The sequence below is a fragment of the Heterocephalus glaber genome, unplaced genomic scaffold, assembly GCF_053883595.1.
Source record: "Heterocephalus glaber isolate CG9 unplaced genomic scaffold, H.glaber_assembly_v1.0 deba00001606, whole genome shotgun sequence".
Lineage (NCBI taxonomy): Eukaryota > Metazoa > Chordata > Mammalia > Rodentia > Bathyergidae > Heterocephalus > Heterocephalus glaber.
Genome location: NW_028258377.1, coordinates 10,884,827 through 10,912,484, shown reverse-complemented (window position 1 = coordinate 10,912,484; position 27,658 = coordinate 10,884,827). Strand labels below are relative to the sequence as shown.

General features: G+C 36.4%; 1 protein-coding gene across 1 annotated transcript; it reads left to right on the top strand.

The window, feature by feature from the left end:
* The first annotated feature begins 15,298 nt into the window (after positions 1–15,298).
* On the top strand, positions 15,299–27,658 carry Fbxl21 (Putative F-box/LRR-repeat protein 21). The gene is made up of 5 exons (XM_004836205.3): positions 15,299–19,715; positions 21,849–22,215; positions 22,640–22,762; positions 26,038–26,209; positions 26,715–27,658. The coding sequence occupies exons 1-5, from the start codon at positions 19,633–19,635 to the stop codon at positions 27,356–27,358; spliced, it is 1,389 nt and encodes a 462-aa protein (XP_004836262.1). The 5' UTR covers positions 15,299–19,632; the 3' UTR covers positions 27,359–27,658.

Below are 27,658 nucleotides of genomic sequence, written 5' to 3'. Positions count from 1 at the left end.
ACAATTGCCCGAGGGCTTTCACAGGGGGCTGCCAGCACCTTCTAGCTGGGGACTGCACCAAACACGCACAGCAGAATGAAGCAGGGCAGACTTGTGAGAGGAGCCACTGGTGTCCAGGTCAGACACCGACTTGAGAAGCCAGAACAGAGCAGGCACCCCCTCCTGTACCTCCAAAATCTGGAGAGGCCAGAGATGGAGTGAGGTCTTCTCCACTGCCCTGCTTGGGCAAAGGGGGTCCTGAGCCAAGCCTGGGGGGCCACATTAGGTTCTGTGGGTACGGGCAGGCAGATGGTGAGTGGTGCCGGGACCATTGACCTTTTGGCCAGGAATTAGGCAAGGAAAGTCTGTGGAGGGAAGAGGTGGAGACATCTGGGACATCTATCTCCCAAATCAGTCAAGGCAATCAGATCCAAGGAGACCTGCAGTAGGTCCTGCTTGAGCACAGCTTGCAACCAGGACACGTGTTTGGAGGAAGCAGCAGCCCACATAGCTTCAGGTAGGAAACTGACAGGGCCAAACAGTGCAGCTACTTGCACTCAGACTGTGACTCCACTGTACAGGAAGCTGTATGGATGCTCTGGGTCAGTGCTGTAATGACTATGTGAAAGTTTTTATTCTTATTTCTATTGTTAAATTGGTCATTGTAGTCATTATTTCTTTGCTTCTTTGTTTGCTTTGGGTCATCTTGGGATTCTTTTTCTTCTTTCTGTTTTCATTACTTTTTTTTTTTTCCTTCTTCTGGTTCTTGCTTCCTTATTGGTATTGTTTGGATATTATAGTTTATTTTTCAAAGTTTTCCTCCTTGACCTGCTCCCTCTTTTAGTGCTTCTTCTCTTCTATTTATGTCACTTTTCTTCCATGTTCTATCTCTTTTCTTCCACATTAACTCATGTCCTGGCCTTGCCCTTCCTCCCCTCCACTTAGCTAACAGCATAAATATAACAGAGGCCCATATAAGTGCACTAAAGAATAAGTGCTATAAATGAAACAGTACCATTCAAGGGCATATGAGGGTCATCCTTAACAAAATCGAGCTTAGAGAATCCAAACCAAAGTGGCTACAAATATATTAACATGTTCTGACAACCTCATAGTCTCCTTGAACTTCTAAACACACTTCCACCCAAATGCATACTCCTTCCTGCCTATACAAACACCTCTTCCAACCCACAACACAAGCCCTTTGCCGGAGCTATAAAAATAATTCCACTAGAGTCTGACTTCCTATCTATTTTTCACCCATTGATGTTTCTCTTACCTCCCTCCCTTCCCACTGACCTACCACCTTCCTTTTTCCCTTCTTCTCTCCTTCCCCCTACCATCCACATCCCAGATGGACCACAAATAACAGCATAATAGAGTCTGTAAGGGGCACTGACAAAAGCGTGAAACTATCAAAACAAATTTTAATGTTTATGATTGATGTTTGCGTAGATCTGTTGGTGCTATTATAAACAGTGAAATTCTCTCCTTACAACACAGTTTCAAAGTCCAACCCAGTTAACTGAATAGGTTTGATGTGGTACACAATGCCTCTTAGCAAATAAAGCCAAGGACACATCATGGACAACAGAACCTAACTGAAAAGATCTTTATACCAAGAACAAATTCTTTTCACTCTACTTGACCTCAGTGCGTGCATATACATACACACACACACACACACACACACACACGCACACACATGGAACATGAAAAAACAAGGCAACAAAATGCCTCCAAAGACTCCTAACTCTCCCAAAGTAGCCCTAAGGGGATCAGATGGAGAGGAAAGCACACACCAGATAGCTGAGCTGTATGAAATGATTAAAGAGGAACCAAAGAAACTTGATGAGCTCAAAGAGGACATAACCCAAAACATAGTGGAACTATCAAACAAATTGATGTGATTATGGAAAAAACAAATAAAAAATTGAAAGAGCTAACCAAAATGGTTCGAAATGTGAATGACAAATTTACCAAAGAAATATACTCCACAAGCTAGATGAGGTGGTGCACACCTGTAACCCAAGCACATGGGAGCCTGAGTAGAGAGGAGCCCCACAAGTTTGAGATCAGCCTGGGCTACACAGTGAGTTTAAGGCCAGCCTAAACTATACAGCAAGACTCTGTCTCAAAAAATAAAACAAAGCAAAAAGGAAATATACTCTACATAAAGGTACCCGGAGATAAAGAATGCTATTAAATTCATAAGCACCAGAAATGACCAATGGGAAGAAAAGGTTTTAGAAATTGTGGAAAAATGGAATCACGTGATGATATACTCAGAGAAATCTTTAAAAAGGTAAGATTGCAAGGAAAGTTCATCCAATAGCTACTAGATGATGCTAAGAAGACTAACCTAAGGTTAATTGAGTTGGAAAGAAATTAGAGGTTACCACACATGAAATTTTTTAAAAATCATAGCAGAAAAATTTCCAAGTATGAGGAAAGAACTCAACATAGAGTTAAATGAGGCTTACAGAAGGCTAAATAACTACAATCACAAAAAGCATCTCACCATGACATATCATAGTCAAAAATCTCAAAAGTCCAATACAAAGACAGAATCTTAAAGCTCTCAGAGAAAAATAAAAAATAATTTATAAAGGTAAACCTATTAGTATTTCTTTTAGTTTTCAACTCAAACTTTAAATGCCAGGAGAGTTTGGAGTGAAGTGTATCAAGCCCTAAAAGAAAACAACTTCCAACCCAGACTAATATATCCTGCAAAACTATCTTTCAAAATTGATGAAGGAGTAGAACAAAATGACAGAATCAGCAGCAAATCAGCAGTGATCAGCCTCTCCGGGATGTGGAATCCAGACATCTGGAAAATAGCAACTTGGCAAAGGAAAAAAAAAAAGAAGAAGAAGAAGATTTAGATCTCTGAGAACTGGAAGAAACTGACAAGAAAATTAGAAACTACTGAAATGGAGCACAATGCAGAGAAAAGAATAAAGCAGTCTGGAAGCTCACCCAGGTTCCCAGGGAGAGGAAATTATCCCCACTGACATAAGGTAAGCCTCTAGGGTAAGACGTTCCAGGGAGAAACAACTGACCAGGTCAGCAGTGCTAGTCCCAGTAAAAGTCCATGGCTATTGTAAATGACAAAAAAAAAAAAACAGCATGAAGTTTTACTCTGAAGGTGAATCCTTCCACATTGGAGGCTGCCGTTGGAGAAGGAACCCAGTACAATACCTGCCATATTGCCAGAGAGTGTTTAGTCAGGTACCATTTCAGGAAGGGGTTGATTATTTAACACCGAGTCATAGAAAAACTGCAAAACAACTTTATTTCAGGGTTACCCTCACACAATGACTGGGTGAAAGATGGTGATGGGAGATGGTCACAGACAGGGACAGGCTAGACATAGTTCGCCAGAGAAGTATAAGCTCAAGCAGGGAAGAACATGGAGCCCTGGCCTTTATGGAGTGAAAAGCCAGGCCCAGCATGTATGGCTCAGAGGAGGCAGGGTGTGAAAGTGCTGGCCTTTTAAGTCCAATGGGTTGCCTATGTCCAGCCCAGATCAGGGGTCTGATTGCATTCCTCATCTACAAACATGAGCAAGGACACACCTTGGCTTGGATAGCTGCCAGAGCCTGTGGTGCATGCACAGAGTAGCTCTGGAACTGGGGCCACCTCACAAACCCACAGTCCATAAAACTAGGAGAAAACTGTGACTTGTTAGATTCTCATACTGCAGATCCTGGAAAGAAATCATTCATTCAAACACACAGAAGAATTTTTTGTTTCAACTCTTTTTTTTTCTTTTTCATTATTTTCTTTGGAGTGTTGGAGTTTCTCCTTTACTTTTTTCTTCTTTCTTTTTTCCTTTTTTAATCCCTATCTTTTCTTTTTGACTTTTTTCCTTTTCTTGCTTGTTGTTTTCGTTACCTTTATCTAACTCTATGAATTGCCTTTTACTCCTTCTTAGGCCCCTTTATCCCACTTTTCTGTCCTCCTTCTCATTCTTGATTGCTTAATTTTTCAAACTTTTCTTTTTCCATTCTCCTGTTTCTCACTTCTTCTATCTTCACTAGTAAAATACTAAGCTTTACTAATCTTAAGATAGTTAACTCTGTGCTATTATTGTTGATTTATTTTCTATTGGAGGTATAGTTGTAGCATTTAGTAGATATTTACTGTATGTTAGTATTTGTTTTTCTTAGTGTTTATGTAATAATTTTAGAACTCTTTTCCGTGGTAAAAGGTAGTAGTATGTTATTGGTTCTTATAGTATGTGAGTATACAATTTATCTTTGATACTATTATTGTTGCTAATTTAGTTGCTATTGCCAGGATGGCATAATTATTGCTATTAGTAGGCTTTTTTGTGCTAAAATCTGGACTGCCTTTGTGGCATTAAAAATACTGTAGTCCATTCACAGAGAACTGGGGCCTGGGGCAATTATACTGTATCCTCCCCTCCCAAATTAATGGAGGTGGTCAGATCTAGGGACAGAGGCAAAGGCCTATAGTTAGCTATAGCCAGAGTGCATCACACATAAACTGAAGAGATCTCCATACTAACAACAAAGTCTTTCCATTATACACATCCACAAACCTGAGTGCGCGTACACACACACACACACACACACACACACACACAAAACCACAACAGAAACAGGAGAAGACAAGGCAACAAAATGCCTCCAAAAGCTCCCAAGTGTTCCAATGCTGATCACTGGGGCATTGATGGGGAAGAAATTGAAAGCCACACAGCTGAATTATTCAAAATGATAAAAGAAGAGTTTTTTGGGGGGTGGTGGGTACTGGGGATTGAACTCTGGTCCTTGCACTTGCAAGACAGGCAGGGTGCCACTGAGCTAAACCCCCGGCCCTAAAGAAGAGATTTTTAAAAGATCAAAAACATGCTTGACAAGCTCAAAGAAGATATAACTAAACATACAATGGATTTAATAAACAAAACAATCAGCAAGTTTACAGAAAACACTAATAAAAAACTAGATAAGCTAAAAAAAATACAAAACATGAATGACTAGTTTAGTAAAAAATTTGAGTCCATGCAAAGGTAACAATCAGAAATCCAAGAGATTAAAAATTCCATTGAAAGTATGGGCACCAGAAGCAATTAATGTGAGGAGAGACTGTCAGAATTGGAAGAAAGGACTGATGTCGGTGACCAACTGCCCAAAGATACCATGAAAGCAAGAGAAGCCAGGCATAGTGGCACACACCTGTAATCCCAGCACTTGGGAGGCTGAGGCAGGAGAATCACAGTGAGTTCAAAGCCAGCCTGGGCTGCAGAGTGAGTTCAAGGCCAGCCTAAACTACAAAGCCTACAAAGTGAGACCCTGTCTCAAAAAAACCAAAACAATACAAACAAACAGAAGCAATGACAAAAATCCCATGATCATCTCAATAGACACACACACACACACACACACACACATACAGAAGCCTTTGATGAAATCCAACATCCACTCATGATAAATACTTTGAAGAATATTGATATAGAAGGATCTTATCTTAATCTAGTGAAAGTCATTTATGACAAACCATCAGCCATCATATTAAATGGAGAAAAAATTGAAAGTTTTCCCACTAAAATCAAGAAAAAGACAAGGGCATCCTCTGTCACCACTCCTACTCAATATAGTACTCAAATACAAGCCAGAAAAATCAGCAAGAAAAATAAATTAAAGGGTTATGTATAGGAAAGAAAGAAGTCAAATTATCCTTATTTGCAGATGACATGATTCACTGTGTAGAAGATACAAAAAATTCCACCAAAAGAATCTTAGAATTAATAACAAATTCAATACACAAAAATCAATAGCCTTCCTGTACAACTATAATGAACTCATGGAGAAATACATTAGGAAAATAATACCATTCACAAAGAATTAAGAAAAAATAAATACTTAGGAATTAAAGGAAGTAAAAGATCTCTACAATGAAGACTATAAAATTCTCAAAGAGGAGATCAAAGAGGACATCAAAAACTGAAGAGATATCTCCTATTCCTGGATAGGCAGAAGCAATATTTTCAAAATGGCCCTACTTTTAAAAGTGATACACAGATTCCACACCACCCCAATCAAAATACCAATAGCATTACTCACAGAACTGGAGAAAACAAGTCTAAAATTCATATGGAATCAGAAGAGACTCTGAATAGCAAAAGCAACCCTGGGGAACAAGAGTAAAGCTGGAAGCATCACAATTTTGAACTTCAAGTTATATTACAAAGCTACAATGATAATAATAGTATGTTACTGGCACAAAACATCCACGTGGATGAATAGAACAGAACAGAGGACGCAGGAACAATCCCAGACACGTTCAGCTACCTGATCTTTGACAAAGGGTCCAAAAACGTATGCTGGAGGGAACATTGCCTTATCAATAAATAAATGGTACTGGGAAAACTGGGTATCAACCCAGAAGTTTGAATCTAGGCCTATATTTCTTCACCATGTACTCAACTAAAATAAAAATGGATCCAAGATCTAAATGTTAAATTTAAAACAATCTACTAGACAGTAAAATAGGTAAAACCTTTGAAGTCATAGGACAGGAAAGGACTTCCTGAACAAATCCCCAGTTGCACACACACAAAAAATCAACAAATGGGGACATCAAATTATAAAGTTTCTTCAAAGCAAAGGAAATAACCAACAGAGTGAAGAGACAACCTACAGTATGGAAAAAATTTTTGCCAGCTACACCTTGGATAGAAGACTAATATCTAGAATATATTAAGAACTCAAAAAATTAGAACTCCCCAAATAAAAGTCCGAGTCAAAAATGGAAAACTCAAGTGAACAGGCACTTCTTAGAAGAAGTACAAATAGCCAATATATACATGAAAAATGCCCAACATTTCTGACAATGAGAGAAATACAAATTAAAACAACACTGAGATTCCATCTCACTCCAGAAAGAATGACTGCCTTCAAGAAATTAAATAATAACAAATGTTAGCAAGGCTGTGGGGAATAAGAAACCCTTCTACATTACTGGTGGGAATGTAAACTAGTACAACCACCATGGAAATCAGTCTGGAGACTCCTCAGTAAACTAAAAATAGAAATTCCATTCAATCCAGCTATTCCCCTTCCTATAAGAGTTAGACATATTATTAGAGTATTATGTGCATATCCATGTTTGTATCAACACAGTTCATAATGGCTAAATCTTGTAAGCACATCAACAAATGAACTGATAAAGAAACTGGTATTTATACAAAATTTATTATAACTCTGCTATAAAGAAGGAAAAATTTGAGTCATTAGTAGGAAAATGGATGCACCTTGAAACCATAATAAATAAAATAAATCAGATACACAGCTTAAATATAGCATGGCTTCTCTTAATATGAGAAATCCAAAGCATAAATAAATTAAAGAGCAATATAAAATACAGATAATAGCAACAGAGAGATAGATCTTTTCAAATGGGAAGGTGACCAAGAGAAGAAGGGAGGATAGAGGGGGAGGGGAAGATAACAGTAAAAAATTAATCTTTATCATACATATGTGCTAACTCCTCATAATGAATATAATCATTTTGTATCACAAGTACATACTAAAATAAAGTATTTGGAAGTTTTTATGCATATATGGGTGATATAATAATCACAATTTTCAACATATGTCTATAGAATAATATCAAAAGACTAAGTCTATGTTACTTGAAAATACATTTCATATGAATTCTAAAATTTAGAGGAATCAGACTTTGTGAAATTGATCTTTTATCATTAGATAATGTTCAACTCCACAACTGAAACAACTGGGGAAAATGCTAGGGATAGTATGGATGTTGTATACTCAATGTTGTAATTAAGCTTATAGCTATTAAATTCAAAGGAATAAAAAAACTGAAGTATTCTAATTGTTAGTGAAGTACTTGCATACCATAACCACTACTTGTTAGACACAATCATATATATATATAATCTATCTATCTATCTATCTATCTATCTATCTATCTATCTATAGAGAGAGAGAGATTTAATATTTGTGAATTTCTCTGGATTAAAAAATGAAAGCTCTGTTCCAAAGAGAAATATGTCAATATAATGAGTTTGGTAGGCTCTCATTTGAAGCCTTATATAATTATGCTACTAAAATTAACAATACACTTCAAGACATGACTCAGTAGCAATTTGTTCTTAATGAGGCACACTTCATTCAATAGTGGATAGTGCTGTGATTTCCTTTCAAAGACTTGAAAAGCTCCCTAAAGATAAGACTATGTGATAGACGTTAATAAAGGAAAATGAGTAATAAAATTCTCTCTGAAGAGAAAGCCTCATTTATTAAATAAGGACAAAAATGCTCAATAAGAATTTGGGGATCTAAAATATACTCTTTTACTATGATTCAATCTAAACTGAACATATACAATGAGAATGATCATTGTGGGAAGAATTTCCAATTCTCATACCAGAAGTCTGCTCCTTTCTTATGGTAGAAAATTGTTTTCCAGTACCCATCTTTGTGCATTCTCAAAAGACTAGACTTTCTGAGAACTTATCCAAGAGCCACACACATCAAGTGGCAGATATGCACGTAATCCAGGCTTCAGTTAAATTTTTATCTGTACGTGTTCTTCACACTTTACCCCAGTTTTGTAGGATGCTCATGAAAGATGAGGGTGTAACTCTCACTATAAATGTTGCTCGGTGGTAGAGCATTTGCTGAGCACGAGTAACATCTTGGGTTCCATCCCCAGCACCACAAAGACCACACACACACAAGACTCTTGTGTTAACTGTATGTAGGATCAGAGATGATGTGAACACTAGGGACTATTCATGTTGCAAGGACATAGATTAATGTGTGTCTCACAGTTGGTTCTTGTGTGCTGTTCTCTGTCCTGGATTGGAGACCTAGTCCTTGCTTGGTAACCCTTGTTGATGTCTATGAGTCTGGTTTTCCGAAGTTATCTTAATAACATGGTTACAAGGAGTTGCTCTATTTCTGTTGGTAACTAATCGGTGTGTTTGATGGCAGACTATTACTATGTGATAATATTTTGAATATCATTTGTATTAAATATTATATTTTTCTATTTCCTCTGATAGTTATTCTACATTATGATTTAAATGTGACTGGCAATTCAATATAGTCCTTCTATTAAAGAATAATAAATTTTTTATCTGCTCATATATTAAATTTCTTTATTAGCAGTATATATTTATGATGCATATAATTACATTCATCTTGGGGAATTGGTACATCTACATATTTCACCTTAATCATTTTTACTTCCTCTTTCCTCAGTCCTGCCCTCTTCCTCCTTCTTTAGATCTCTTTCCCATCTCCACAAATTCTACCTCTCTGTTTCCTACTGTCTTTTTTTTCTTTAAATTATTTATATTTTGGGTTTCTCATATAAGAGAAACAAAGTTAAATGTCACTTTCTGTGTCTGATTTATTTCACTTAGCCTTATGGTCTCTAGATCCATCCATTTTCTATAAATGACTCAAATTTATCTTCTTTATGGCCAAGTAGTCATATATATATTCATATATATATAATTATCTTTATCCATTCATCTATTGATTCTACTCCCATCTTTGTGCTTTCATTTTACTTGCCATCATTTTCTCTCTGCTACAGAAGAAACTTATTCACCATTTATTTTGCTGTATTTGTGTGCACAATGAATTTTTTTCGGATTTTGTTTCCTGAAAAAGCTATTGTTTGATCTACTTTTTTGAATGACATTATGCTGTCATTCAAAAGGAATTATTTTTTATAAAACCTTTTATACTGCACATTAATTTATTAATTATTATTATTTTAATTGTGCACACATAAGGGTGCATGAGATAATTTGAGACATGTATACAATGTGTAATGATCAAGAGTAGTTATCATTTCCATAGCTCATAAATATTTACAGTTATCGTGTGTGCAAGGAGTTCTATGTTGAGGTTTTTTCTCTTTTTCTTAGTACCTAAAATGTCATTGTTCTACTAGTAAAAGAGAGATATTCACTAACTAAACCTATCTTAGCTAGTGCAGCATATGTATTATTGAAACAATGAACCAAAGCAACTCAGTAAATAAGAAGAAGAGTGAGGAAAAAGGAAAATGACTGGAAGATAAGAGAGAGCACTCTGATGACTCAATAATTGGAAGTCTTGTAAAATTTAACAACAGAGGTAGGGAGTCAGATGGGTAAATAATTCTAAAAGATAGAAGGATGGCGCCAAAGAGAAGCTTGGATGGTCCTGCTGGAGGTGGGTGGTGCTGAGCAGCCCTCTGGGAGGAAACTGGCAGGCCATTTGCAGGTAGGTTTCACAAGACCAGAAAATGCCTGATGACCCCTGCACCTGCTGGTCAAGAAGAAGACAGCAGGTCATGGGTCTTGGTAAAATAATGAGTGGTGACAAAGAGGTCATTGTTGAGAATTATGAGGAGGTGAAGAGTCATATGGTTGTTGCAGTGACTGTGTCCTCCATTCTCATTTCCCTTTGTTCAGAACACAGGAGTGAAGAGAGGACTTTCAGCAGTGCCCACACGCTTGTAGCAGGACCCAAATTCTCCTCCAAAGGGAGTAAAACTCTTTTAATTACCAGCAGGAATTTGTTAGAATATCTGTTTCCTCAGGGATTCTCCCACAACATATGTTGTTAAACTTTGGGATAGTTCATCAGTCTTTTTTGGATAACTGGTGCTTTATACTGGTTTCAGTCCATTGCTGGCTAGTTCCAAGGCCAGATGGCATAGCAGAGGAGAAGAAGCTCACATTATGGTGCCTGGGACACAATAATGAATTTTTTAAAGAATCTCGGAATATTTTCTTTCTAAAATCAGTAAATCAAATTAAACCACTATGTACTCAATTTTCAGTTTTAATATATGTCCATTTTCAAAGATCATAAATTAATAATAATTTAAAAACTAGCCATAAACAAAGAAATCAAATTTAGAAACTAGAAAAGTATTCACTATTCTTTATAAAAAATCTCAGTGTTAGAATTTTCCTTTTGTTCAAAAATCTAAGAAATTTTCACTTTTGCTAGCAGTTACTTTTTTTAAATGTCCTTTAAAATGTTGGTCACCAAGACAACTATAAAACATGACCTACTAACTAACCTACTTTTATGAAGTGGTTTTGAATGACTGATCCCTTTTTTCCCAATGATCCCAGATTTCTGCTGACAATGAAAGTAATAATACAGGTTTTGTCTTTCATAAATAAAATGACTACAGAAAATTAGATTAACAAAGTATTCCTATTCAAATTTTAGTTAAACATGGCGATGAAATCATTTATTTCTTTTTAAACAAAATGTATTTGCACAATTATTTTCCTTGACTTGTAGCTTTTAAAATCATCTCATCTACAAAGATGGAAAACACGGTTCAATGTGACATTTTATTTTCAAAATTCTGCTGTATAAAAGCTTGACTAGGGATGCGATAGTGAAAAAGGAACATATTAAAAATGATTTTTCTTTCTTCTTTTAAAAAGTAGTAAGTTCAGATCCATGAGACTGGGCAAGAAAAGACTACTAGCCACAGAAGAACCTGATTAATGAAATCGTGAGCTCCTTGCCATGCTCTTTGCTTTATTCAGTACAATAGATTTGAATCAATGTTGTCAGTGATGACTAAGCCTGACCCACTTAGAAAGACTTATTTCACAATTCCCCACTTAGGGAGGGCTTCATGCTGTGAATACAATGCAAACTGGAGAGGTTCTTCTGCATTTAAGACACACTAGCAGGGACTTTTTTTTTTTAATGAATAGCCTCAACTTCAGTAAAGTTTAATGATTTTTTTATAATTTCCTTTAGGGAAAACTTAATCTAAAGGAATATAACAAAGACACTTATACTTTAACCAAGACAGAGAAGTAGAAAAAAACAACCCAAAGAAAAAGTGGGCAAAATATGTAAACAATAACTTTCAAGATGCAAGATATCAGGCAACAAAAGACAATGACTTTAAGAGTCATGAAACGAATTTGCTAAGTCCCAGAATTATCCCATTTTACTGCCTTGAAAGAATTCTAGACTGATACACAGAAGGGAGTACCTAGGCCAAATTTAGTTGACTCCATGAGCTTAGGAATCAAACTCCCAGAATAAATAGAAAATATATGTAATAATCCAAAAAAAAAAGAAATCAATAAGAAGCCACTAAAGTACTACTTACAAGGAATATTTATAGCCATACGTTAGAACAAAAGAAAAGTCTCAGTTAATGAACTTAGCTTCCACTTTGAGAAACTAGAAAAAGAATGACTCTTCAAACCCAAAAGAAAAGAAGTAAAGATCAGAGGAGAATACGTGAAATATAAAACAAGCCAAAAACCAAAGGGGGGAGGCAATGAAACAAAAATCTGATTCTTAGAGATCAGTAAAATTGATACTCCTTTAGTCTGACTGACGTCTCCATTTAATGTTCATTCTTAACATTGTACTGGAGATAAAGTTGTACTGGAGATAAAGTGTACAGGAGATAAAGTGTAGTCTGGCAGGAACATAAATGAAAGGCATTTGTATTGGAAAGAAAGTAAAATAGTCTTTATTCACAGACATCAGGGCCACCTATGTGAAAAATCTAACAGAATATACTAGATTCCAATGGAAACTCCTAGAATAAAGAAATTATTTCAGCAAGGTTGCAAGAGTCAAGACCAATATTTCAAAAAAAAATTGTATGTCTACATACTGACATTAAAGAATTAGAGATTAAAATTTTTAAAACAATAAAATAAAAAACAATTTATACATGCACTTAAAAACTATGAATACCTAGAGATAGTTCTTTAAAAAGTGTGTAAGGCTTGTCACTGAAAACCTGTGAGAGAAATTAAAGATCTAAATAGAGAGAAGTATCATCTATGTTCATCAATTTGAAGAGAGAACATTTTCAAGATATCAATTCCAACTGATTTCTAGATTAAAGACAACTGTCAGCAAAATCCCAGCAATATTTTTATATATAATGATGTTTGGACCACAATTATCCTAAAGAAATGTAAGGATCTAGAATAGACAAAATGATTTTGAAAAGAAAGGACAAGTTATAAGCATATACCTATTGAAACATACAGTTAGCTAGTCTACCCCTAGGAACAGTACTTACCCAACAGGAAGGAAAGTGTATGTTCAGGAAAAGGTATAAATAATAATATTCATAGCAGCTTTATAATAGCCCAAAACTAGAAATAACTCAAATGTTCTGATCAGGTAAATGCACAATCAACCCATTTTATATCCACATACAATGGAATACTACTACCTCAGCAATAAATAAAAAGAAATGAACATGCAAAATGATGAATCTCAAATTAATTATACAAAAAGCCAGAGTACATGCTATATGATTTAAATTTATATAATAGAAAATGCAAACTAACCTATAATGTCAGAAAGTAGATGGAAATCAGCCACAGAAGCTTAAATAGTACGTGGTTTCTCTCTCACTCTCTTTTGTATTCTATTTTATTTTTTGAGACAGAGTCTAGCTATGTAGTTCAGGCTGACCTTGAACTCACTATGTAGCCCAGGCTGGCCTCAAACTCACAGCAATCTTCCTGCCTCAGCCTACTGAGTGCGCTATTACAGGTGTGTACAACCACACCTGGCTAGCACATGGTTTCTCTTACTTGAGAAACTCAAAATATAAAGAGCAAAATAAAAGCTAGATGATAGGATATAGGGAGATGTGCAAAATGGAAGAGGATCAAGACGAATAGGAGATGGGGTGGAGGAAGGAAGGAAAAAAGATTAAGAAAAAGAGAAAGAAACAAATGGAAATAGAGCTTTTTCAAATGGAAAGGGATTAAGAGTGGGAGGGAGCAGGGAGGTATGGGAGGGGAAGGGGACAAAGAATTACGATGTGTTGTATACACAATAAACTCCCCCACGCCGGGCCAGGGATTTAGCTCAGTGGTTCCCATGCCTGCCTGGCAAACCCAAGGTTCCAAGTTTGATCGCCAGTAACCCCCCCCCCCCCAAAAAAGATGTGTTATGTAAATATACCAGCTCTCCATGAGGAATGTAATCATTTCTTAGTAGTAAATATACTGCAAACATGAATAGATAAAATATATATATATATATATATATTTTTTTTTTTTTTAAAGAAAGCAGTGGGGGCAGGAGGAACCTGAAGGAGCAGTTGGAGACATAGTATATCTGGGGAGATATGTCTACTATATGTTCATTATCTTGATTACAGTGATAGTTTCAAGGGTGTCAAAACGTATGAAATGATACAATTTAGGTATGTGCATTTTATTTTGCTGATTATATATCAATAAAACTTCATAAAAATTTATGAGGGGAATATGTACGTGCAGATATGGAACTATATCCTGATGTAATAAGCCATAAAAGGAAGTTCTAGAATGTCACGAACAGTTTGATTTTATATTTTGGGGGAAAAAAACCAGTAAGATGAAAGTTTAAAAATCCTCAGCTCGTAACTATTGCAGCAAGTAACCATCCAGGGACTGAGATGTTGCACGGGTCACAGAAATGATATAGCTGTGTTTAACGCTGAGCTACTATATCATTTTAATATTGAGAAAGCTTCTTTGCAAGTCCTGTATATGGATTAAAAGGGAGCACTTTTAGGGGAGGTTAAGTTTTGGAAACTGGTGCCATTAGTCACCTCTATTTGGAGAGGACGACCTTCCATTGTCCAGACAGGTGGCCGCAGAGATTTAGCAGATGTCTAGCAAACACGAAGCTCCCCACTCGCTCCCCCAATAGACTCCCCGTAGCCCACGGCGACCAAAAAGGGCACTTAGTGGCCGGGAAAGGCGTGGCAGGGGAGCGGGGTCGCTCCGGGCCTTCTGGGTGTGAGAGCTGGATGCCTGCGCACTGGGGTGAGGGTCCGCGCGCCCCCCAGTCAGCCAGTCGGCCCGAGCGCTCTCCAGGAGCTTCCTCCTGGGGCTGACGGGACAGCTGGACTTCAGCCAATCCGGTTCGCGGACGCCGGAAACGCGCGGAATAAATGGACTGGTTCTGTTTAAAGGTAGCGTTTCCTACTGGGGTTCGCGGGGAAGGCCGGTCTGGAAGAGCCACGCGGGTATCGGTGTGAGGCGGGAAGCGTGCCCTCGTATCTTAGTCGCCTCGGGCATCTCTCGGCTGGCCCCGTCCCCTGAACCGACCCTGCAGCCAGCCTGGCCAAGCCGAGCTCCCCCCACCCAACTCCGGAAAACCCGGAGTTTGGTTCGCCTAGGACTCGGGTCCGGTGTGCGGTGTGAGGCCCCAGATGGTGAGTTCCTTTCCATGTTTCTTTTCCTACAGTGACAAGTCCCCGGACCCAGGTTCCTTGGATTCGGCCACTTGTGGATCTTTGCAGGGTAAGCCTAGAACGGGTTTCATCTTCACCTCTTCTCTCAAGCTTGTCTTTACTGTTATTTCTGATATATCTGATTGCTGGAAAATGCTGAGTTTTACACGAGGTTGCATTTGCACAACTTCTTGAAGTATTTTAGTTTATAGGAGCCTAATACTGTAATGTAAGAGTTTATATTTGCTGCCAGGAGACTTGAAAATTTCACCCTTTCCTTTTTCAGTGAATGGAAAGGACCACTACGCTTTCAGATACTCCTCCGGTTTTTGTGTTTGGTAGGTGTGATTTAAAAAACAAAAAAACAAAAACAAAAAAACCCCTTTTCCCAAAATTTGAAATTGGAAAATAAATTCTGACCATTTTCTCCCAGAAAAATATTGCAAATAATTCCATAAATCATTTCCATTAATTGTTAGATACTTAGTGTCCTCTGTACTAAGATGGGTTCTGCCCCTTTGCACAAGGCTTCGCTGTCAAGGGCCTGGCTTGGTGTCCTCCAGCCCCTTTTTCTCTCTGCGTCTGAGGCAGAGGTTGAGGAGTGAAGCAGAAAGAGCTGCCTCAGTGTCCCCCCTCATTCAGGGATTTTAACAGATTGCCCATTTCAGGTTCTGTGCATCCCTTTTCTTGCATCTCAAAAGGTGTTTTCAATCCAAGTATGTTTAGCAAGTTTGAGTCTTCATATGGTTTACTTAAAAATAAACATAACCTATTCTGAAATTAAAAATATATCTTCATACCAGAGGGAGGCTTGGGAGTACGTAGACAATTGCTAACGTCAATAAATGTGAGAACAAAAAGATAGCAAATACTGTCTTAGGAAAGAATTGCACAATATCAGTACTCAATCTTTTCTCTCCTTGAACCTGTTTTCATTTGATTTGGGCATTTTAAAAAAACTGTAGCTTTTAGAATTAGAAGGGAACTTGGAGGTCATGTGGGCTGCAAAGAACATAAACCTTTTTGACAACATTCTAACAAATTATGTTTTGTCCTGTGCTTGGATTATATTTAGCTCCTTAACACAGCTGATTCTTTTGCTAAAAAGCTGTGTGTTTTAAAGTGCTCTATTGGAGGGAAAGTCTTCAGACTTTTTCTAGGATATGCCTCTCCTGGCATTGCACCAGTGCCTGGGATTCTAGACCTCTTAGCAATCTGCTTTCCTAGCGTGCCACTGTAGAAAGTAGATTAAAAATGGACATTTGATAATTATTTGTTCATTTTCTTCTTACTGCTTCTAACAAATTTATCTAGCCCACTGAGATAGTTTTGAATCTTCATTCTAATATCTGTAGTATTTACATATTATCTCTATTATTAGGAAAATTGAAAACTTTAGCATTTTGAAGTGCTTTTTGTGGGAAGCACTTGGTGGTGGTGCAGATAGTTGCTTCCATTGCTACTCCTGGTTGGCTTTAGATGTCCCAGCAGTCTGCCATCTAATCTGTTTGACGAACTTTCCCTCTAATTCCTGTGGGAGATTTCTTAGACACTTGTAGAGAATCTGATTCACATGATCACCTGATATACTATATTATGAAACAAATAAAAACGTAATTTGGGTCAAGGTAGTTAGCATAGATATTAAGTGAACTTGCGTTATCACACTGTTCCTATATGTCACTAAACATGTTTCATGCTCTAGAACTGTGCTAAGTTTCCAACTCCCTTTTCAGAAGTATGGTTTATAATTTAACTGGGTCTTATATTCTGATTTTGTCCCCTACCAGCCCTCGTAATTCCGGATAGTGACTCTGAGGCAGCAGTCTCATTCCTTCAGTAACCAGGGAAGTAACCCACCTGATCCTGAAGACTAATAACCTGATCTAAGATAGATATTAGTGCACCATCAGTCTTAAGTCTAGCAATTCCTCATTTATGTATCCTTAACAGCCTAGGTCAGTAATCTCTAGCATAAAGAATGGCCTAGAATATATAAACAACTCAAAAAAATTAGACCCCCCAAAATAAGAAGACCCAGTCAAAAAATGGGCAACTTAAATGAATAGGTACTTCTCCAATGTACAAGTGGTTAATAAATACATGAAAAAAATGCTCATCATCTTAGGCCATTGGAGAAATGCAAATTAAAACTACACTGAGATAACCATCTTTCCCCAGAAAGAATGCCTGTCATAGAAAAAAAAATCTAATGATAACAAATGCTGGCGAGGATGTGGGGGAAAAGGAACTATACTGCATTGTTAGTGGGAATGTGGTATTTATATACAATGGAGTACTATGCTGCTATAAAGAATAATAAACTTGAAGCATTCGTAGATAAATGAGTACAAATTGAGAACGTAATGTTAAGTGAAATAATTCAGACACACCAGCTCAAATAGCGCACTGTTCCTCTTATATAAGAAACACAAATCAGGAACAAAATAGAAGAGAGATAAATAGGAAATAGGCAATAGTTCAAATATCTCCCCAAATTACAAATTCCATTGTTTTAAAAATATTTCAATATATATATATGCTAGTTGGTTTCATTTATACTACTAGTTTATCTTAGTTCATTGCAAAGAAAGACTAGTGTTACTGTTTCTTTTTTGTAAGAATCTTTTTGGTTTATGTCTTATACTCTGAGTAACTACTTTGAAGATAATGATACTCAGTGTAATAACTGTTATTTGATTATGAAATTTTGTTTTATTTTTTCATAAAACATTTAAAAGAGTAAAAAAAGAAAAAAGAATGGCCTGCCACCAGGCATAGAAGGACAGATACCATGTGTTTGCCTCATGTGGAAGCTGTAGGGTAGAAGGAGAGGAGGGAGAGGGATGAAGGGAGGCTAGATAATGGGCACTAAGACACAGTGAGGGAGAAGGAAGAAGTTCTCGTGTTCTACAGCACAGTGGGATGATAGAGTTCACAAGAATATATATCTTACGAAGAACCAGAAAAAAAGAGCTCAAAGGCTTCAAGCATAAAGAAATGATAAGGAAATGAAAATACTCATTGCCCCAATTTGATCAGTACAGGCTGTATGTGTGTATTGAAATATTACAGTGTACCTCATAAAATGTATATGTTAATAAATTTTTTGGAAGTAAAAAGAATAGGTGACAGACACAGGAATAAGCTATATTTAGAAGTCAGTGTAAAGCTTCTACAGTAAATAAAATTGTCATCTGATTTGGAGCACACATTTACTTGTCTTGTCTTGTTCTTATTTGGGTGCTTCCCTGAAGGTGAAGCTTCTTTCACCCTTATTCTGGATACAGTGTAAAGGAGGAAGGGCCACCCTTACTGTTATCTGGAAACAGTGATTTGGCTAATAACGGAAGAACTGACAGCAGCAGGAAATCAGATTGCAGATCTTGAGCCCAAATGCATTCCCATGTCTGTCCTTCAAACCACTACTTTAGGAGTAGAATTCGCAGGAGGGAGGGGGGCAGGTGTGGTAGCACACACCTGTAATCCCAGCACCTGAGAGGCTGAGGCAGGAAGATCACTGTGAGGCCAGCCTGGGCTACACAGTGAGACTCTACCTAAAAAAAAACAACTGGAAGGGGTAGAAGGTAGAGATTTAAGACAAATCTTTAGTGGATAAATAGGTTGCCTTGTCTGCCTCCTCTATGTAGTTGAGATTGACTTACAAAAGCAGAATGCATTTATTTATTTATTTATTTATTTATTTATTTATTCATTCATTCATTCATTCCTTCCTTCCTTCCTTACAACATTTATCTATGATGCCAAAGCCATGGGTTTTATCCTGGTGTAGACTTAGTACTGTTTTCTTTCATTTTTGTAAACTTTGCTCCCAATTCTGACAGGTCATTTTGCCTGAAATCGATCAAACCTCAAAGAGAGTATGCAGAAATCAATGCCAAATCTATCACTATATCAGAATCATACATTCTATTAATAGCAGAGCAGTCAAACTGTATTCATATGGCAATGATAAGGTAATAGAAATTGTAATTCTGCCTATTTGATTATTGTAACTGTGGTGGTGTTATGTGCTGCTAAAAACTAAGACTAAAGTATTTACATAACCTATAAACAAATAAATGTAGTCAGTAACTGTCTTAAATATTTTCTAATGTCTCTCTGTAGATGCTATTAAAATGTGGATTCTCAGAGCCCTTTAACTGTCTGTCTAATCCATAGCCTTAGTAGAACTTCAAATATCATTCCTGGCAAGTATTGGAGTATTTCCACTAACCAGGCTAGTTTTTTTTAAGGACAGGAAGTAGTTCTGGAATTAATTTCCTAACAAAATCCTTCAATGTATATAATGATATATAAGTAACATAAGCATAAAAATTACTGGATGTTTACTTATAATTCTGATACATGTGTTTTGTGGTATTTTGCCAAGATAGGAAGTGAAATCAGATGGATGCTGGTGAGTACCTCATGGCAGCAGTTGCTTCATTTCACTGGGTCAGAGTGAACTGTAACTTGGAAGCCTTCTTTAGGTAAGAAAGGCTTGAAAAAAAAAATCAGTTTCTTAGGTTTAAAAAGTGTTTTAAATGGTTACATATATTTATGCTGGAATTTTTATGTCAGGGCTTTCAAGGCAATAAAAATCAACTTGTCCTGTGTTCTAAAATATATTTTATTGATGCACAGTCATAAAATTGTTTATATGAAATTTATAATTAATAGATGAGTTTTATGATCTGAAAATTAATGTTCACAAGGAAAAGAAAATTAAAACGTTATTTTTACTAAATTATTGGTATTCACATAATACTACTTATTCATGGTGATTCTGTTGTCAATCAATTGGCAGTTTAATGACTTTACTAAATTATTTTAAGAATCATGTTACATACAATCAGAATTAATATATATCATAAGCCCTTTGTTTAGAGAACTGTGAGGCAGTTTTCTAACCTGGCATTGAGGTGAATTCTTTGTTTTATGTTTGGCTTCAGTGCTTTTCTAGTATACGATATTAGGGATAACTTAATTTTTTGTTGATAGTTTAGTTGAAATTTTAACTATCCATTGTATAGGCTAACCAAATACAATTGATAACAAGCAAAATGTTAATGACTATGCTCTGCATCTGAATTTAGAATCCAGCTTCCATTCCTTTACCTATTTTATGGAACTAGCATTGAAGAGTAGATCAGTGACATGTGCTTTGAATTATTGGTAATCAGCAATTTATGTATTCTTTATTATATCCCCCTATGCATAACTGGTTTATTCAAACAAAATGTATACAGTAGTTCTTTTTTGATACTTGAGATACAATTTTGCAATTATTTCTATTTTTCATCTCAGTTTTCAAGCCTTAAAGATGACTTTCCATTTTATTCAGTGATTTCATAGGTCAGTCCTGCTTCTGGGATCCAATGTTTCACATCAGACTGAGTGAATCGCACGGCAGATATATTTATATATTAAATAGATATTTCATTAGATTTGAAAGTATGTTTCAGTTATGACAATGAATATTCCATATATACATTCCGAACATTGAAGTGTGAAAGGAGTGTTAAACAGAGTTAAAATTCAAAACCACTCTTGCCATTATTTTGCTTCTCAAATAATTAATACTTAAAATTATTTGGGTTCCTATATAAGATATATATAAAAAATGACCAAACATATTTGGGTATATTTGGATTTCAGATTTGTTGGAACTTAGCTGTATTCCAACCTAATATCTGTGGATTCCTCTTTTCTTTGAGGGTGAGAAAAAATGCCCATTCTCTTGCTATTTGTTACTAACTAGAGAGGATCTGGTGTGGTGCTTGCACAGAGTTCTGTTCCTGATAAACCCACCTTCCCTAGAGCTCCTGTGTACCAGATGTTGTATGAAAATTGTTGCACATCATTTACATTTTTGTTAGAAGGATGCTTTGACTTAAGGAATGAAAATAATTCCAAAAAAGTCATTGGACAATGTAGTATAACAACACAGACTGCAAAATTCATTAAATACCTACTATGTGCCGGCATATAAAGTACTTCAGTCCTCACCACAGCTTTGTGAGATGAGTACTACCTCTGTTTTATGAATGAAAAAATTGAGGCTTAAAGCATAATCTGCTCGTACAAGATCACATGGTTAGTAAGTAGCTTAGCGTAAGACTAACCCAGACCTATCCTTCTAATTACACTGTACTGTGATTAAGACCTCCCAGGAGTTCTTAGCAGAATTGCAGTGTGATGCTTCCTTCTTTGTAGGACATAGTAAGAAATTATAATTGACCAGAGGAAAAAACTGGGACATAAACATTTGCTTCCTTGGACATTTCTTCTTTCAAGCCTCCCTAACCACTTCTCCCACGTGCAGATTCATTCACATACCATTCTCTTTTTCTTATACTGAAGCTTGTCCCAAACTCAGTCATACTGTGTATCATTGCATCTTACCATCTGATCATAGCTTTAAGAATAGGTTTGCGCTTCCTTATCTTAGTATTACTAGCACAAAGAAGTACCTATCAATGTGTGGAAGTGGAAGATTATCAGTAAATTTGAATTAATTAAATCATTTCCCATTTTCTAATATTATTCTGTACAGGTAGAGTGTAAATATTTGATGGAAATATTAAAAATATCAAACACCTAACATTTTCTGATATTTACAGAATGAAGAGGAGTGACTTCTGTGTTGTGAATACAGCGATCCAGTCTTCACCAGCAGTGAAACAGCCCAAACTTGGGCTCTGCCCTTCCCTTGGCCAGACCCACATGTACACTGTTCTCCAAGACTGGGCGAGTTTGCCTTACCATGTGGTACTACGAATTTTTCAGTATCTTCCTTTAATAGATCGGGCTCGAGCATCTTCTATATGTAGAAGATGGAATGAAGTGTTTCATATCCCTGACCTTTGGAGAAAGTTTGAATTTGAACTGAACCAGTCAGCTACTTCATATTTTAAGTCCACTCATCCTGATCTCATTCAGCAGATCATTAAAAAGCATGCTGCACATCTTCAATATGTCAGCTTCAAGGTAAGAGAAGGAAGCATTAAATACAAACATCAGTTTACATTTCATTAACATGCTTATATATATGGATCCTTAAGACACTCAGTAAATTTTCCAGAATTTTTGTCCCAGAGTATTTCTTGTTTTTCTCTGTTATTGTGTAGATTGAAATGTAGAACTTGAACTGTAACTGAGTAACTTAACCTTCAGTTTTCTTCATCTGGATGGTATTATAAAAAGATTTGAAAATAAGAAATCTTTGTGAAGTTCATTTGTCCTTATCTCCATTTCTCACTTTATGAGACACTCTGTATGAAGAAAATACTCTTTTATATTGATTGAAGGAATAGATAATATTTCTCAATTGAATTCTATTAAATAATTTTATTTTCAATAACTCTCTGATAAATTATCTTCAGAAAGTTCAGATTAAAAATTGTCTTTATAGGTTGACAGTAGTACTGAGTCAGCTGAAATTGCCTGTGATATACTTTCTCAGCTGGTAAATTGTTCTATCCAGACTTTGGGACTGATTTCAACAGCCAAGCCAAGTTTTATGAATGTGTCAAAGGTAAGAATACTGTGCTTTTTTATGAGATAGAGTAAATTCTTAAATATTGCCAAACTAAGAAAAAAGAATTCTTTCCCTAATGACAGATCATGTCCTACTCTACTTACAGCAGTTTTATGTTGATTAGCACTTACTTTTGTTTAAGTACTTCATCTATGTTTTCAGTCTTTAGTTCTATTTTGTAATTTTAGTAATTGTTTTCACAGTATCATTAATATAAAATTTAGATGTTAGGTTTACCATTCTCAAGGGCTAGTTTATGTAGTTATTTTGAATATGGAGTGTATTAGGGCAACCTCAGATATTTTTCCTGTAATTCGATAGCCTCTGCATTGGAGATGGAAGAGTATAAGATTTAACTAAGTGAACTATCCTAGTTTGAGCACTGCTGGAGTTCTTATAGTAGAAACTCCATAGAAACTCCAGCAGTGGGTTAAAAAGTATGACTAAAGTTTACTTCTTTTGCATTAAAGAAATCCACAGGTGAAAAACGTCCAAAGCAGGCATGAAGTTATTGGGAGCCTAGGCTCCTTTCATCTTCTCCCCTCTCCCCAAGGTGTTTTCGTCATTTTCATTGTCTGAGATGGCTTTCTGAGCTCCATTGTGATCCTGTCCTTGTTCTAGGCACCTACATAGAAGGAGAAAAACAAAGTGAAAGGCCTTCTCCTTCTCAGAGAGACTTCCTGTAAGTACCCATAATACTGTGTGTCTCAGTCTGGGACCACACCACATTTCAGGAAAAGGAGGAAATCTTTTTGTGGCAATAGACCCAGCTAAAAATTGAGAATGGAAAGCAAAGAAGAAAAGATAAATGGTTATAGGAAGCAGCAGCAGCCTTGGTCACAGAAACTGCTATCTTTACTTGGCTCACTTCAAGAGTTCTCTCTACAGAGAAGCCTTCCAGAACCCCTTTTGCTAAACTAGCACCCCTCTGCTGTGTTACAGTATTTTATCTTGTCATTCCTTAGTATTTGAAGCCACCTTATTTATCATTATTTATTCTCTTCTTCCTATATAAACTCACTAAAAGAAGAGACCTGTCCATTTTAACATATTAAACCCAGAATTAAAATAATGCCTGATGTATGGTAAGCATTAAGTTGTGGCTGTCTATAAAACTGGCTAATGGGAACACACCCCCCACCCCACCCCACCCCCCACCTCCGCTCCATTGTAGAGAACAAAAGAGTACCAGCATCTTTGCATTCTCAAACTGGGTCGAGGCTGGCTGTCTTTTAGTGAACCTTTCTTCCAGCATGTTTACTTTTTAAAGAGATATACTGAAAAAAAAATGGGTCATTTTGGAATTAGAGTAATATAAACAATCAGATGGAAACTTACACTTTAAATACTTGTCTCCTTGTTTAAGAACTGTAGAATGACATATGCCTTAAATGTTTCTTACGCCCTAAAAGCTGTGGGTACAATCGCATGTCGGCCTCAGGGCCAGCTTTCTAGGATCACTGCTGGCTTCACCAGAACAGATAGCAGCAAGCTTCATCTCAGGCCCTGTGTTCAGTTAAAGTGAGCTCTGTTGCCTCTGGCAAAGTTGGGGTTCTCTCTGAGACTCAGTTTTTTTCACTTAGAAACTAAGGAAAACTAGGGTAAAATTATATCATTTGTGCTAAGCATAATAAATACTAAGCAAATACATTGTTATTATAATGAAATATGTACTTTAAAGCTTAACTGTCCTTTAAGATTAAAGCAATTCAATTAAAGGGAAAAATAAACCTGATATTTCTTCAAGAAAAAGTAACATATTTCATTAATAATTTTGGCACCATGATGTTTAGTAGAAGTTTAGCCCATCACGATGTGAAAATTCATATAAGCCAATTTATAATTAGTGTAAATCAGTATACTTCTTATAAATAAATTAGCACTTATAAGCAGTTTAGTTATTCTAATAGGGATAAGAGATCCTTTAGTGGAATCCAAATTGATTTTGAAAAGGGAAAGTGATCATGCCTGGTGGACATGATTTCCAAACTTCCTATTCTTAGATCTGAAAACTTCTAAAAATCTACCCATTTTGAAGTCAAAATACAAGCTTCAGTTTTTAAATTTTTAAAGCATGTAAATATTGGATGTATTTCATTTAGGTAATTTGCTAGGAAAAGTATGTTACCAAAGATTGTAAAATCCATTCCCTCCCCTCCTCTCTCCATTCCTACAAATATTTTTTGTAGGAAAATACAAATGAACCAGATATTATTTTAGGTCTGGAAATATAGGAGTGAATAAAATATATAAAATTTTATTTTTTCTAGGGAAGGAGTTGAAAAGGTCTAAAAATTAAATATTTCAGGCTTTGAGAGCCATATAGTTCTGCTTGAGATACTCAGTTCCAGTGTTGCTGTGTAAGGCCAAAACAAACAATGCATACATTAAGGGGCATGGCTGTCGGCCAAACTTTATTTATGGACACTGAATTCTGCATATCTTACAGATTTCATATCACACAATATTATTCTTTTAATTTTTTTTCAACACTTAACCACTTTCTTTGTCACTGGGACAAAATACCTGACACCTGCAGGTATTAAACTTAAAGGAGAGGTTTACTTTAGCTCACAGTTTCAGAAGTTTATATCCATATTCAGCAGGCTCAAACACAGAAACAGCACTGTAGAAGGGCCTGCTGCAGAGAAAAGCTGCTTATGTCATGCTAGCCTGGTACCCGAGAGGGAAGGGGAGGAGCTGGGAGAGAAACACACCCCTCCAGAGCACGCCTGCCTCTTGTGACCAGGCCCCACCTTCCAGTAGCACATTGAGCCTCATGGCCATGATCCATTCACCCCTCAAAAGCCCCACTTCTGAAACATGAGGTCTGGGGGGACATTACAAATCTAAACCATAACAATACTTCAATAATGTAAAAATTCTTCTTGGCTCGTGACTCATACAGTAACAGACTGTGGGCTGGATTTGGCTAGTGGTCCAATTTGGTCCAATTTGTCAACCCTTATTCTAGGAAATAAATATGATTATATCCTTTTAAAATTGAAAACCAGATTCTTAAGGTTGGAAATAACTAAAAAATCTGATTTATGAAATTTTGGAAATTTTTTCCTCTTAATATTCCCTTTGTCAATTATAAAACTGCACTTTGTTCTAAAAATGTGGCTAATGGTACTATGAAAAAACAGTAATATATTGATTTTACTATGTTATTATTTGCATATGTTGACATATTCTTAATGAATTAGTTTTGGTTGAAGGTGTAGAATTTTAAATGTGTTCCTACATTTTTTTTCTGTGTGCTATCCCAGTCTCATTTTGTGTCAGCACTTACGGTTGTATTCATCAACTCAAAATCATTGTCGTCAATCAAAATTGAAGACACACCAGTAGATGACCCTTCACTGAAGATTCTTGTGGCCAATAATAGTGACACTCTAAGACTCCTAAAAATGAGTAGCTGCCCTCATGTTTCATCTGATGGTAGGTTATATTTTTTTTAATACTGAATGTTTTTTATAGTAAGTGTAACAGTGGACTTTTTCTTTTGTTTTTTGAGACAGAGCTTTGCTGTGTAGTTCAAGCTGACCTTGAACTTGCTATGTAGCAAAGGCTGGCTTCAAACTTGTGATCCTTCTGCCTCATCACCGAGTGCTGAGATTATAGGCATGCACCAACATACACAGCTTTAGAATTTCTTATTAAAAATTAAATGCTTGTGAAACGTAATTCATTAAAGTGATTTTATTCAAAATAAGTATTAATTTTCAAGCTATATATAATGTAAATTGCTTCTCACAAATATTTTAAGAGTTTATATATACAGATATGTACTTTGTATTATCTGTATAGTTAATATCTTCAAAACTATCTCCTCAGAAATCATTAGATCTCTGTTGTAGGAAATAGTGAATAACTAGTATCAAATTTAAATTTACAAAATATACTGGTATGATTCTTTGTTAAGAAAATTTCCCATTTCCCACAGGAATCCTTTGTGTGGCTGACCATTGTCAAGGCCTTAGAGAACTGGCATTGAATTATTACATTCTGAGTGATGAGCTTCTCCTAGCGCTTTCAAGCGAGACTCATGTTAATCTTGAACATCTTCGAATTGATGTTGTAAGTGAAAATCCTGGACAGATGGAATTTCATTCTATTAAAAAACACAGTTGGGATGCACTTATTAAACACTCCCCAGGAGTTAATGTTGTTATGTACTTCTTTGTATATGAAGAAGAATTTGAGACATTCTTCAAAGAAGAAACCCCTGTTACTCACCTTTATTTTGGTCGCTCAGTGAGCAAAGCCATTCTCGGGCGGCTAGGTCATAACTGTCCTCGACTAATAGAGTTAGTGGTATGTGCTAATGGTCTTCAGCCTCTTGATAACGAACTTATTTGTATTGCTGAACACTGTAAAAACTTAACGGCCTTAGGCCTCAGTGAATGTGCAGTTAGCTGCAGTGCGTTCATTCAGTTTGTAAGACTCTGTGGGCAAAGGCTAACCCAGCTTTCTATCATGGAAGAAGTTCTGATCCCTGATGACAGTTACAGCCTAGAAGAAATTCACATTGAAGTCTCTAAATACCTGGGAAGGGTGTGGTTCCCTGATGTGATGCCCATCTGGTAACCACCTGCCAATGGTTGACAGATTAGCTGCTGTCTACCTATGCAAATGTAAATTTTAAGATACCTTGCTAAAATATTTTAGGACTTTTTATTGTTTGTAAACTGTCTGAATGGATTGCTGCAGAATGATTTGAAAAAGTGTAAGAAATTGGAATAGCCAGAAATCTGTTAGTGTGGCACAGACACTATGTTAGATTAGATGGTTGATAGACTGACCTACAGATGTTTTTTAGTAGATTCCTCAGCCTTCCTTAAAGTCATATTTTGGCTTACTAAATAAATTTGTAACATTAAACTTGGA

What these genes read in the sequence shown, in the direction of transcription:
- Fbxl21 (XM_004836205.3), top strand. Translation starts at nt 19,633, where the DNA reads ATGGATGCTGGTGAGTACCTCATGGCAGCAGTTGCTTCATTTCACTGG. An exon ending in TTCAATATGTCAGCTTCAAG is followed by an intron (nt 22,216 to 22,639) that starts GTAAGAGAAGGA and finishes TTGTCTTTATAG; the next exon opens with GTTGACAGTAGTACTGAGTC. An exon ending in CCCTCATGTTTCATCTGATG is followed by an intron (nt 26,210 to 26,714) that starts GTAGGTTATATT and finishes CATTTCCCACAG; the next exon opens with GAATCCTTTGTGTGGCTGAC.